At 37.0% G+C, this 12107-nt stretch overlaps 1 protein-coding gene across 5 annotated transcripts in view; it reads right to left on the bottom strand.

Moving 5' to 3' along the window:
• Positions 1 to 5761: 5761 nt before the first annotated feature.
• TMEM67 (transmembrane protein 67) overlaps positions 5762 to 12107 on the bottom strand; it is a 44252-nt gene continuing 37906 nt past the window's right edge. For all 5 annotated transcript variants that reach the window (XM_010968395.3, XM_045505445.2, XM_074353255.1 and 2 more), the window contains 5 exons: positions 9950 to 10066; positions 9739 to 9843; positions 9085 to 9187; positions 7888 to 8030; positions 5762 to 6950 (listed from right to left, as the gene is read on the bottom strand). In XM_010968395.3, the coding sequence (XP_010966697.1) occupies positions 6870 to 6950; positions 7888 to 8030; positions 9085 to 9187; positions 9739 to 9843; positions 9950 to 10066 (549 nt within the window). In that variant the 3' untranslated portion in view covers positions 5762 to 6869. The remainder of the gene's footprint in view (positions 6951 to 7887; positions 8031 to 9084; positions 9188 to 9738; positions 9844 to 9949; positions 10067 to 12107) is intronic.

Genomic DNA, 12107 nt, shown 5'->3' with positions numbered 1-12107 from the left:
TGAAGAGTCTGCTTTCGATCACACACAAAGGAAACAGAGAAGCGGGGAATTCAGATCCAGGTCTCAGAATTCAAAGCCTTTGCTCTTAGCTCCAATTCTGTTCTGCCTCTTTATGCTAAGCACACAGAAAACCAGAAAAGGATTTAAACGGTGGCTCTTCCTGCAGTTTTACAATAACCAATGAGAGAAAGGGAGGCAGAATAAGAGAATGGGGCTGAAGCTCTGGTTTGGTTAGTGTCTAACAAAGACCCTCTGGTCGTAAGATCTCATAGCCCTTTACCCTCTGGGGGTCAGAGTGAAAGTCGTATACAGAGTTAAAGAAGTACTGAAAATGTCAGTTTAATGAGTGTCCCTAGCACCTGGCCTTGCTGTGCTCATATGATACAAAGTAGCTGAAAAGGATACATAGAATGACACCCCAAAATTGATTAAACTGTTGGGAATCAAAATTCATGCAAGCATTGGCTACAATTATTCAGAGCCGGTTTGAGAAAGGTTCAACAGTGACGTAAGGGGAATAATAGCTTTTTTTTTTTTTTCCTGCTTTATCAGTTCTGTCCTTCAGCTCTGCACAACCAGAGTGGCTGCAAAAGGAAGCTGCCAACGTGAAACGCGATCAGAGTAATAGCTGACCTCCCCCAAGGAGGGCTGGCCGTTGGTTTTGGCTTTGTGTTCTGAGCTTGGTCTCTCCCTCTTCTAGGTAACGATCCTCTGAAATTGTGTGTAATGATGGCTTTGAGAAAGGCTCCAGAAAATGAGAAATGTTCAGGGGATGGAACCACATTTAGCTGGCTAAGACAAAACAAAAAACAAAACAAAACAAAACAAACAAACAAAAACACAACCCCCCCCCCAAATCTTGCTCTGGTTGCTGCAATGAGGAAGCACAAAAATATGAAGTAGATGGAATCCAGAACTTAGCTTTTTGTTTCTGTTTTTTTGTTTTTTGGGTTTTTTTGTTTTGTTTTGTTTTTTGTTTTTTTGCTTTGAAACTATATGCTTGAAGGGGAGTTCTCTCAGTCAGGTGAAGATTTTGTGGGATTATTTTTTTTCTGCTTCCATCACTTAAAAGAATAAATGTAAGGTACACACTAGAAAAGTAAGAGCATAACTATTAAAAAGGACAAGTATTGTGTAAACAAAAAATAGGGAGAAACACACCCACGTGTAAAGACACATACACGTGGAAAACCATCTCGTGTAATCTTGCTTAATACACTCTTAAAGTAAAAGGAACTCTAAGAAAATCTAAGAGAATAAAGTTCACTGTTTTTGAAACTAGATTGCCTTTTGCTGAAGGTTGAAAGTTGCCACATTAAGATATATAACACAGAGTATTAACATACAATATAGCGAGCCACGTTTCACAGCAGGATGCACCACATATCACGGCATATGAGGAAAACAGCAGTGGCATCCCATTTAGGGTGTTTATAAACGAGGCACTGCATACTCTGGATAGCGGTTTGATTTTTTTTTAAACATTTAAATATAAAAATGTATTTTATTAAAATAAAAGGTGAAGATTCCATAATCATTAGATTTTTAATTAGTTTTTCCCCCCTAAGGCATGTCATGTTTTGTGATTTTCTCCCTTTTATTTCTATTTTTAGCATTCGATTCCCAAACCCGGGTTTACAAAAACCTCAGCATCACGTATAGAGTGTTCTCCACCAGCTGAGATGCACTAACGGGAGGGACATGAGAAGCGAGGAGCTGTGACAAGGTCGCGAAGCGTGTGCGGGGCGAGGCAGAGCGGGCCCCCGGCCCTGCAGTCGGGGAGCGCCCCGCGCGGGGAAGCGGTGCGGAGAGCGCTGCGTGCGCTCTACCGCCACCTGCTGTCCCCGTGGCGTCACCACACAGAGCAAAGTCGTCAGGTCTTCACAGCTTTGAGACACTTAGGAAACAGTCTTGTTTATTAAGATACATCCCCTCACTTTATATAGTAAACAGAGTATGAAAGGTCATTTGCTCCACTTCCTTACCCGCAGTAGGTACTTTAAGGTTTTAAATTTTAGCCATTTCGGTGGTTTGGTCGTCAGGGGTATCTCGGTTTTATTTTGCTTTCTCATGGTGACTAAGGTTGAGCACCTGTCACACGTGATTACTGGGAGCTTGGACACCCTCTTGTGAGAGGTGCATACTTCAGTTTTTGCCCTACTTCCGTTTTTCCTGTTGGGCTGTCTTCTCTTTTTCTTACTGATTTGATGAGTCCTTTATTCTGGATGGAAGTTCTTTGTCAGCTACACGTTTTAAAATACTTGTTCTCATACTGAAGTCTGTCTTTTCATTCTTATAATGGTAGGTTTAAATGAACAGGGCTCCTAATTTCAATGTAAATTGCAAATTTACACTTACTCTAAAATACGCACAATTGTACATTTAATGTAAATTGTAAAGTCAAGCTGACCAATGTTTTCCTTTATGGTTGGCCTTTTCTTGGGTCTTAAGAAATCTTGGCCTACACCAACGTTAGGAACATGTTCTCCAGTGTTACCTTCAGAGGCTTTATCATTTAACCTTTCATATTTAGATCTACCTGAAACTGATTTTTCTGTTAAGTGTGACATAGGGGTAAAGATTCTTTTATTTTTTCCGTCGTGATATTCACATTGACCACTGAAAAACCACTCTTTCCTCACTGCACGTCACCCTTGTCATAAATCACGTGACTCAGTATCTGTGGCTCTGTTTCTAGTCTCCATTCCACTGGCCATGCGTTTCTTCTGCAATAATAACTATAACAGAAGCAGTTACTGTTTTAAAGCCCACAGGGCCTTTTGTCTACTGTTACTTCTAGCATTCCTAGCAATGTGACAGCGTCTTCAAAAAAAAATCCTCTTTTTAAAAAAATTATTTTTATTTATTTATTTTGGGGGGTGGTTAATTAAGTTTATTTATTTATTTAAATAGCGGTACTGGGGTTTGAACCCAGGACCTCCTGCTTGCTAAGTGTGCACTCTGCCACTGAGCTATACCTACCCCTGACAGCATCTTAATACAGGTTTCTGAGGGGCCAATCTGGGTCTTTCTTCCACAATTAAATATTAATGGGACTTACTATTACTACCACCACCACCACCAGCTAGCTGACACCCACGTAGGACTTTCTATGTGTCAGGTACTCTTCTAAGCACCATACACACAGTAACTCATTTAATCTTCCCGATAACTCAGTGAAATAGGTACTATTATTTCCTTTTATGGATGAGGAAGACACAGCAACTGACCCAGCTAAGTGGGGGCGCCAGGACGCGGATCCAGGCCGCCTGGTTCCAGAGTCTGCGTTCTCAGCCACTACCCTTTCCTGCCTCACTGCCTCTCTTATAGGCAATGTACTTCCTTGTGAACCATGACACGCGGCCGGGCAACAGGGGGCAGGAGCACGTCTCCTAGCCCGCAGGCCATCAGTCACAGCAGGGCAGTTTGACTGTGGAAGGTCCCCTCTGTTCATTCACTCGCTCTTTGGGGCACTGAGTACTCCTTTGAAGACAGGCTGGGAAACCTAGGTTGCTTAAACTCTCCCTACACTGGGGCTGGATGTAAAACCTTTGATGAAATGGCTCCTGTTTTCCTTTCCAACCATCTCCCTCCAAACCCCTCTAATACACTGTTCTGTGTTCTTTACGGGATAGTCAGTCAGGTTTGGCCACAAGAGGAGACACAGGAGAGGCTCAGGAAAACAAAGTTTATTATCCTCCTGGGTCTGAGAAACAGGAGGCACCCATGCCACACAGAGCCACCTCGGGGAGCACCGGTGCTGGTCAGGAGGCAAAGGGACAGGAACCAGGGGAGAGCCTAGACCTGGCCTTTATTAGATTCCGCATTTCTGCAGGAAAGGCAGGCAGGGCGAGGTACAGCTTAGGACTGGCTAGCTTAAACAATTACAGCGGGCTCCAAGCTACAGGAGTGCTCCCTGGTTGCCTGGTACCTGGTCCTCGCATGATTAAGGCAGAGGAATACTGTCCCCTGAGAAGCAGGGGCCAGATCATACAGATACGGCTCCAGACTGGTGAGTCTGCACGCGAGGCCGGCTCCTGGGTAACAGCTGGGTAGTCTTAGCAGGGCAGTCTCTCCCCAGCCAGAAAAAATTTCACGTTAAGACATCGTAATAGATAGAAAATCTTAAAGAACATAAACAATACATGTGTTCTGTATTGAAACTATGTGTAGTACCCAAAGGCCATGTGCTTCATCTCAGCATATATTGTTCCCTGCTTGGATGGCACTTGTCTTGTTTCTCTTTAAATCTTGGATCAAATACCACTTTTCTCAGGTCAAAGCCCTCATGACCACAGATGCGCAGCTAAGAGCTTTCCCCACATCACACCCTGGTGGCTGTCGCACTTTCCAGACCACTGTAATTACTGGTTAAGTTACTGTTCCCTCTACTATTGCAAGACCCTTCTGAGGGACTCGGGAGTGGAAAGAGGTAGAAATGCAGTTTGAATGAAAGTATAAATGAAGGAGCAAATGAAAGAAACTCTCCCTTCCGGAGACAACATTCCACTCTTGACTCCTTTTTTCCTCATCTGTACCATGAACCACATACACAACATGGTGTCACAGCTCCTTCTTTCACTAAAGGCTGTGACATCTACCGAGAGTTCTTCCCTGTGTGAGGCTGGGGTGGCTGAGGCAGGAGGAAGGCCCAGGGTTTTTATCGGTTAGTGATTGAAATCAGTAATCTCAGTGTTAATATCAGGAAATGAATTAGCAAAATAGAAAATACATTTGAAGGCACATATTTCCAACTAAAATATATAAAAATTCCAATGTTCAAAGTTTACTCACTATTGTAAGTCTATCTTCTTAATGAATTAATCCTTACAACGAGTGGTAAACAAAGGGTATTATTTCCATTGTAAGGATGTGGAATGAAGCTCAGAGATGCCAAATGACTTGGTGAAAAGTCCCAAAGCTAGTAAGTGAAAAAGGTAAAATTCTAATTCAAATCTATGGCTTCTGTTACTAAATTTGGAGCACTTTCCATTAGGCCCTTACTTACTGCTCTTCAACTTACATTTATTTCCCCTCACCTTTTCTTGCCAATATTGTAAAGAACTTCTTATAAATATTATAAAGGACTTCTAGGTAAACCTAGAGTGGTTTCATTATGAAATGATGAAACATTTATCAAATATTTCTAGGTAAAATTAGGGACATAAGATACAAAGTACAATGAGTCAGTCTTACAGAAATGGACAAAAGATTATGGGTCCAGTAGAAAATTAGGTACCTGATCACAAAGTTTAATTCGTGGCGGTATAAACATAGGAGTCAACAGCGTATGAAAACTTGAAAACATTTTTATGAACCTAACCAAAATAAAAATAATGTACAAGCCTAGTTTAAAATGGTTTTTTCAAACGTCTTTTCTCTGTCTTAATTTATCAGCAGGTGAGCAACCTGACCCTATTTAAAAAATTTCCATTTAAAAACATTCACATAAATATTAACATCTCATACGTGGTAAGAGAGCTGTATTTCTTTCATAAGCTTCTGAATAGGTGGTTTAAAAACCCCCCTGGTACACTTACTTACCTCTGCGGCTTACATTTATAAAGGCATTTCTGTCCTGGGACCCTTAAGAAACTGGAGTTTAAAGTAATGGACATATTAGCCTTCCCTCCTCCTCCTCAGCCATCCTCAAGATTCAGGGAAATGTAAAGGAGTCAACTCTGACAATGGCTGGGGAACCTGGCCCCAGCAGTGTTATTTTCCTAAATGTTATTTTATGAAATAAACATTAATCCAACAGGAAAGAGAAACATCAAGTGTTTTATTCCATATTTTCAATTCAGAAATATAAACAATATCTACATAGAATTACATTTAGGTATTTATACAGCATTAACATAGAAGAAAGTAAGAAATGTAGGTTTGGGGGTTAATGACCATTACACTTGAAACAAGGTGACTTTCAAGTTCATGGTACACAACAAAAGGGATTATTAAAGAGTATATTGAAGAAAAAGAATTTCATAAAAAATTGTTAGCCACATGGCTCAGGATTTACATTAATTATATTTTGACTCCTAATATTTCTTATTAAAAAAAATACAAGCCTATTTACTAACTATGAAGCCTAAATTTGCTTTCAATAAACCTTGTTAGCATAACATGATATTTTACAGTTTATTTTTTATAAAGTCTAAACATAATTGAAGAGCAAAACTTTGGGAGTGCTCTAAAAATGTTAAGTAATAAAAAGGTATATTGAAAATTATATTGGGGAAAATGTCACACATTACAGTTTAATAAATGTAAATGATATCAGAGACATGAATGTACTTCACGGAAGAGTGTATTGGCCTGATAATACGGGCACACAAAGGAATGGACATGCACCACTGCACGGGATGCCTCTTAATCTAACAGGACAGTCTACTGCCAAGCAGGGTGAGCAGCTAGAATGAGACAAAGTGAGCTGGCCCAAATACAATTTCAAATTGCTAAGTAAACTTGAAAATAACTTCAACATTTATTTAACTATAAAATACATAAAACAAGAAAATACTGAATTGAAAACTAGGCTCAAAGTTGGAATCAAAAATTTTTTTCAATTGAGAAAACGTAGGCAAACCTAGTTTATGAAATAATCTACAGAGACAAATGATGGGTATTGTTTTGATTATCATTAAAAAAGTGTTTTGCTGAAAGCAACATTCATGTTTTCCATTATATCACATTACACAGCCACAAAGCAAGTTACATATCCACAAGTTATAAAAATAAATCTTTCTGTAGATTAAAGAACAAAAATAGAATAATTTGTATTACAAAATTTTAAAAAATATGGCAAACTAATCTGATAATCATGACTTTTTTTGCCATGATTATAATTGAGTCTTTATCTAGTCAATAAATTAAATCAGAAATCTCTGATCCACCAATGTTTTGGATGCCAAATTCTTCTGTCCTACTGTATTACGGATAAATCTAAAAATCTAAAAAAGAGGTAAAACAATTCAGAATAAAAAATATATAAATGAAATTAAATACACACATCAATTAAAATATGTAAATTAAACTAGCTAATAACTCAATTATTTATTTTCATGTATTTGACATCTGAATTCCATGATGATATATAAAATTATTTCAAGACTATTGTCATCTTTCATAATATTGAAACACTGTATGTCCTTACTTAGAATATATTTTTATAAATAATAATACAAATCCTCTCATGTTCACAGGAATATACTTTTAAATATTTGGCAAGGCAAGTTTCTTCTAGCTCTAAAAATTATGGAAATAGCAAAAGACCTGTTAGGAACAGAATTTCTTCATATTCCTAGGTCTCTATCAGGAACTAATAAAATTTATCTTATTACCTCATGTACTTCCTTGACATAGTGGAGAATATTTGGGTGATATTAATACTAACATTTCTAGAACAAATTTGGCTTTTCTTGAAGTCTCCATTTCAGGCTCCACACCCATCCACACAGTTGTTTTTCACCCAAGCAGGAAGGGAACATGTGACAGTGACGAGGTAAAGTGGCTGACCCTGAGCTAGATCTCCAGTGTTCGCCTTTTTGTTACATTAACCTCTGGTGCAGAGGGTGAATGGGACTTTAACTACTGCTCACTTCTGGCCTCTAGGAGACTGGCAATTTAAATGTCTTCCTGCTGGATTCCTTTCACATTTGCTCAAGCAACTTATGCCCTCCACAGGAGCCCAGTATTTCACTGACCCTGAAGGACAGCGTAGAACGAACTTGGTTGAAATGTTTTTGTGTTTTTTTGGCAGGGTTAATCATATTCTAAATGTTTATAAACTCCTAGTAAAAGTAGACATTTACTCTCTGCTATAAAAATAAACAGTTACTTCTAACATATTTCTTTTAAAAGAAATCCAGAAAAAATTTTAACATTTACCTCTTGTTGTAGGTATGTAAGGCAGGCTGCTAAAATAAAATTTTGGCAAGCCAAATCCACAACACAGAAGAACAGCAGATCATAAATAAGAAGAGTGGCTTCATTTCCATAATACAGAACACTGCTGAAAGAATAGCCTTCATCTATTAAAAAAAAGCAATTTATAAGATATAAATTAAAAATTTTAAATAAAATAAACTTGTGATAAAGTTCTGGTGATAAAGTTTGGATATTTAAAAACAGCACAATAGAATCTAGTTACTGTAATACTTCATGGCTATTGTATGTCAGTTATAGGAGTTACATTTGAGACAAAGAGATTCTAACATCATTCAAGGTTCCCACCTCCTCTAGGTTCTACCTTCTGCACAAATGTCTTTGCCTGTCTTTCTTGGACCCTCCTGCTTGGCAACAGCAACTTATTTTTAAGACCCAGTTCAAACTTTTCAGTGTGGCCTGTATGGCTTCACCCTGGGTCTGGTTAATTTTCTACGTTCCTTCCTGCACCCAGTGTAACCTGTGTCTGCACGGATTTCTATCCCAGCATCACTCCAGTCTCCCATCACACGCCTACTTCCATAGTCTACTAAGCAAGATGCCCAAGGGAGGGACCGCTGGCTGTGCATCCCAGGACTGGAACAGCTTGTGGCACTCAGTAACACACGGGCGAGTGACATCAGTTAGAGCATTTCCACTCTTCCCAAGCCACACAAGAGGTTACACCGGTCACACTGAAAGTGACACACATAGTGCCTTTTTACTGACAAAGTGCCAGCTTGGTCACTATTCCTGTCACAGATATTTGCAACTTTTAAGAATCTGGATAAAGTGAAACATTAAATGTTAAAGCCAAATCGCAAACATTATTCTCTTTACGTGTCTCCTATGTGTGCCACCGAAGGAACATTCCAATAAAAGCTAAACTTCACGTATTTGTTTTACTCTCTCCTATGTGTACGACTGATTTTAAAATTCAGCTCTTTTACTTTCTTGTAGAAAAATTATCTTTTACATATTTGTTTTTTGCTACATGAATAATAAAATGGGACACAGAAAACTACTGTTAATTCCTTGAAATTAGCTAAAGTCATTAGGTTTCCTATATACATTTATAAAATCAAGACAATGACCACAAGAGCATTTTTTTTCAAACTTGGAAAATAATTATCAAGTTCAGCAAAGGCATTCAAAAGATACCATTGTAAAAGATGCTTTTTTCCATTGGTTCCATGAATTCCATTCCAAGAATTCTTTCAAGAAGCAATTTATCTTTTATAAAGTAGTCCATTTCCTTATGAACCTAAAACAAAAAGCAAAAGTCATTTCAAAAACAGCAGTGAAACAAAGCATCCCAATTTGTATAAAATCAGAAGGAGAGAAAAAGAAAAATGAACAGTACACAAAGGAAACCTGTTCTTCAAAAAGACAATTCACTGCACCAGGTTTTATAACAAAGTTCTCTCTGGGAACGTTTTAAAATTTAAATGCCCTTAGTAATATTTAGGGTTAGATATACTGAAAATTAATTTATAACAAGCTTTTCAGGAATAGAACCATGGTAAAACATGTTTCTATAATAAATAATATAACATTTTGGAAACTAACAAAATTCCAGTATTGCCATATTTTGAAGTAATCATCTTCTAAGAGACATGTAAAAAATCTCATTTTACTTTTATATAAGCTAACTCTAAGCCACAGTATTAATTTTTAAAGCAAAAACAAACAAACAAAAACCCCACAAGGGTTCTAAGTCCACCGACTTGGTTTACTGAAGAAATAATTGACATTCCTGGTTAACTTTTAAAAAATTGCTGATTCTAGCTTAGAAATAAATGCTGACATACATACATGATCGATGAAAGAGCCAAGAAATTTATTCATAGTATGATATGCTTTTATACTCTGCTCAAAAGTACTTGCTGGTGAACTCAACAGCCTAGCAGGGCCATTTCTCTGATGTGAAAAAGAGACAAGGATAAATGTAGCATGCCTTACATTCCTGGTATTTAAATAACATGAAATACTGACAAAATATACCTGAATTGAACTTTATACAAACCCTTGTTAGTGTCTCATGAATTCTGTCATAGTGTTGTCTCATCTGGCTAGAAATTGCAATCTGAAAAGTCTGACCATCTGTATTGGGTACCAAACCTCTCTGGCTACACAGATTTTCCTGGAAAGTTAAATAAGTTTAAATTAAAATCAAGATTATGAAAATTGTGACTATCTGAAAAAGAAAATGTAATATTTAATATTATAAGATTCGAAAGCCAATTGAAATTGTCCTAGAACTATATTCGAGGACAAAGAGACTCTAATATTATCCAAAGTTCCCACCTGCCCCTCTAGGTTCCACTAATTTCTACTTTGTCATACCCCCTTGCAGGTCTTTATAGCATCTCCTTCACTCTGCCCTACTTTAAAGAAACCTCATACTAAGTTCACTGTATACGGACATTCCTAGTGTTCTTTATGATTAATTTATTGCTCTTCTAATGCATGCCAGAAAGTCTAGTCTTAGAACTAACTACTTTTATAAATGGTCTTTCTCATTTTCTAAACACTTTAAAAACACTTCCTTAATTAGTTCCAATAAAAAGGCAGCAATACTTGACCCAGTGGTTAATGTTATGGACCAGATATCTATCTATTTCAAGTCTCTTTGGCACGACTTGAATGCTGAGAACCACATACGGGTAACATTTTGCACTGCACCCCACCTGGCCAGCTCTCATAGATGCAGCAAGGTTCAGCTCAGGTATTCTTGCTTCCATCCTCTTGACTTTGCCTACTCTAGAGCTTAACATTCTTCTCCTTTGTCTAAACCTTATCTGCAGATAGAACAGTTGGTTTGCCACTTTCTACTTAAAAGCAGTCTATGTGTAGTGAACTTCTCTATTTAAAAAATTTTCCCCCAGATTGAAAAAACACACACTACTATAAAGAATTTATAAAATATGGAGAGATACAAAAAAGAAAAAAAAAACCACCTATAATCTCAACAGCAAGAGATACAGGTACTTTAAGATAATTCATTTCCAGTCACTGTCTAGGTACATACATAAAGATGGCATTAGCTGGGATCACACTGATTTCTCTTGCACTTAGTGTTATATCCTGAGCAACTCTCCACACAATTCAATGTTCGATAAAACATGATTTTTAATGTCTACCTAAGATTTCACTGTATAGGTAAACCAATTTACTTAATATTCTCATTTTTCCATATTTTTTCCCTTATAAATAACCCCCCTGAAGAAAATTCTGAATCTAATTAGTTATCCAAGTTGCTAATTACTTCCTTGAGTTAGATTCACAGAATTAGGGAGTCAAAGATAGTGAACTCTTAAAAAGCTCTTGGTATATACATATCACCAAACGCTTTCCAGCAGGTTTGTAAAATTCACCCTGAGACCAGCAGTTTAATGGCTGCCCATTTCACCATGTCCTTGATGTTACGAAGTGTTAGTTTTTTTTTTTAAAGTTTGGTAATTTGAAGGGAGCAAAAATGTTATTTTTACATTTATTTATTTCATGATTTATGAGCTGAATATTTTTAGAAGTTTATTAGTCTCTTCTATTTATTTACATATTACAAAATTTTGTCATTTTTCCATTGAGGTTTTAACCTAGTGTTTGCTTATGGATTTATATGACTTTGAATATTGTTATCAACATCTTTGCCATATTTACCACAAGAATTTTACCCTGTGCCTTTTATTTATATAATTGTTGGATATATAAATGTCCTACATTAATAAAGTAAAATTAGTAAATATTCCTTTTTTTGATGCTTTCTATTTTTTATGCTTAGATTGTCACCTCTCAGTCTGAAATAGTCTTTTCTAAGTTTTTATAGTTTCATTTTTCAACATTTAACTTTTCATTCCAGGTGTAATTTCTAATATTAACCAACTAATCCAACTCAATGTATCAAATAAATTGTTCCTTTCTGAGATGTTATTATCATGTATTAGATTCCTACAAGTCCGAGTTACAGTCCCTTAACCAACAAATCCCCTTGGTTTTTCCTCTTAAGCATATAGTTTTCTTTTTAAATTTTCTTATGGAAGTTTTCTAATGTGTATAGTAGAGAGAACAGTAAACTGTCCATCACCCAACTTCAACAATCACCAGCATTTTACCAATTTTGTTTCATCTGTCCTCCCAACTTTTTTCTTTCTAAAAAACCCCCAGATACTAGGTCATTTCAT

The sequence above is a fragment of the Camelus bactrianus genome, chromosome 25 (genome assembly GCF_048773025.1).
Source record: "Camelus bactrianus isolate YW-2024 breed Bactrian camel chromosome 25, ASM4877302v1, whole genome shotgun sequence".
Taxonomy (NCBI): Eukaryota; Metazoa; Chordata; class Mammalia; order Artiodactyla; family Camelidae; genus Camelus; species Camelus bactrianus.
Note: the sequence above shows the minus strand (reverse complement) of the source record. Positions and strands in the feature narration are given on the sequence as shown.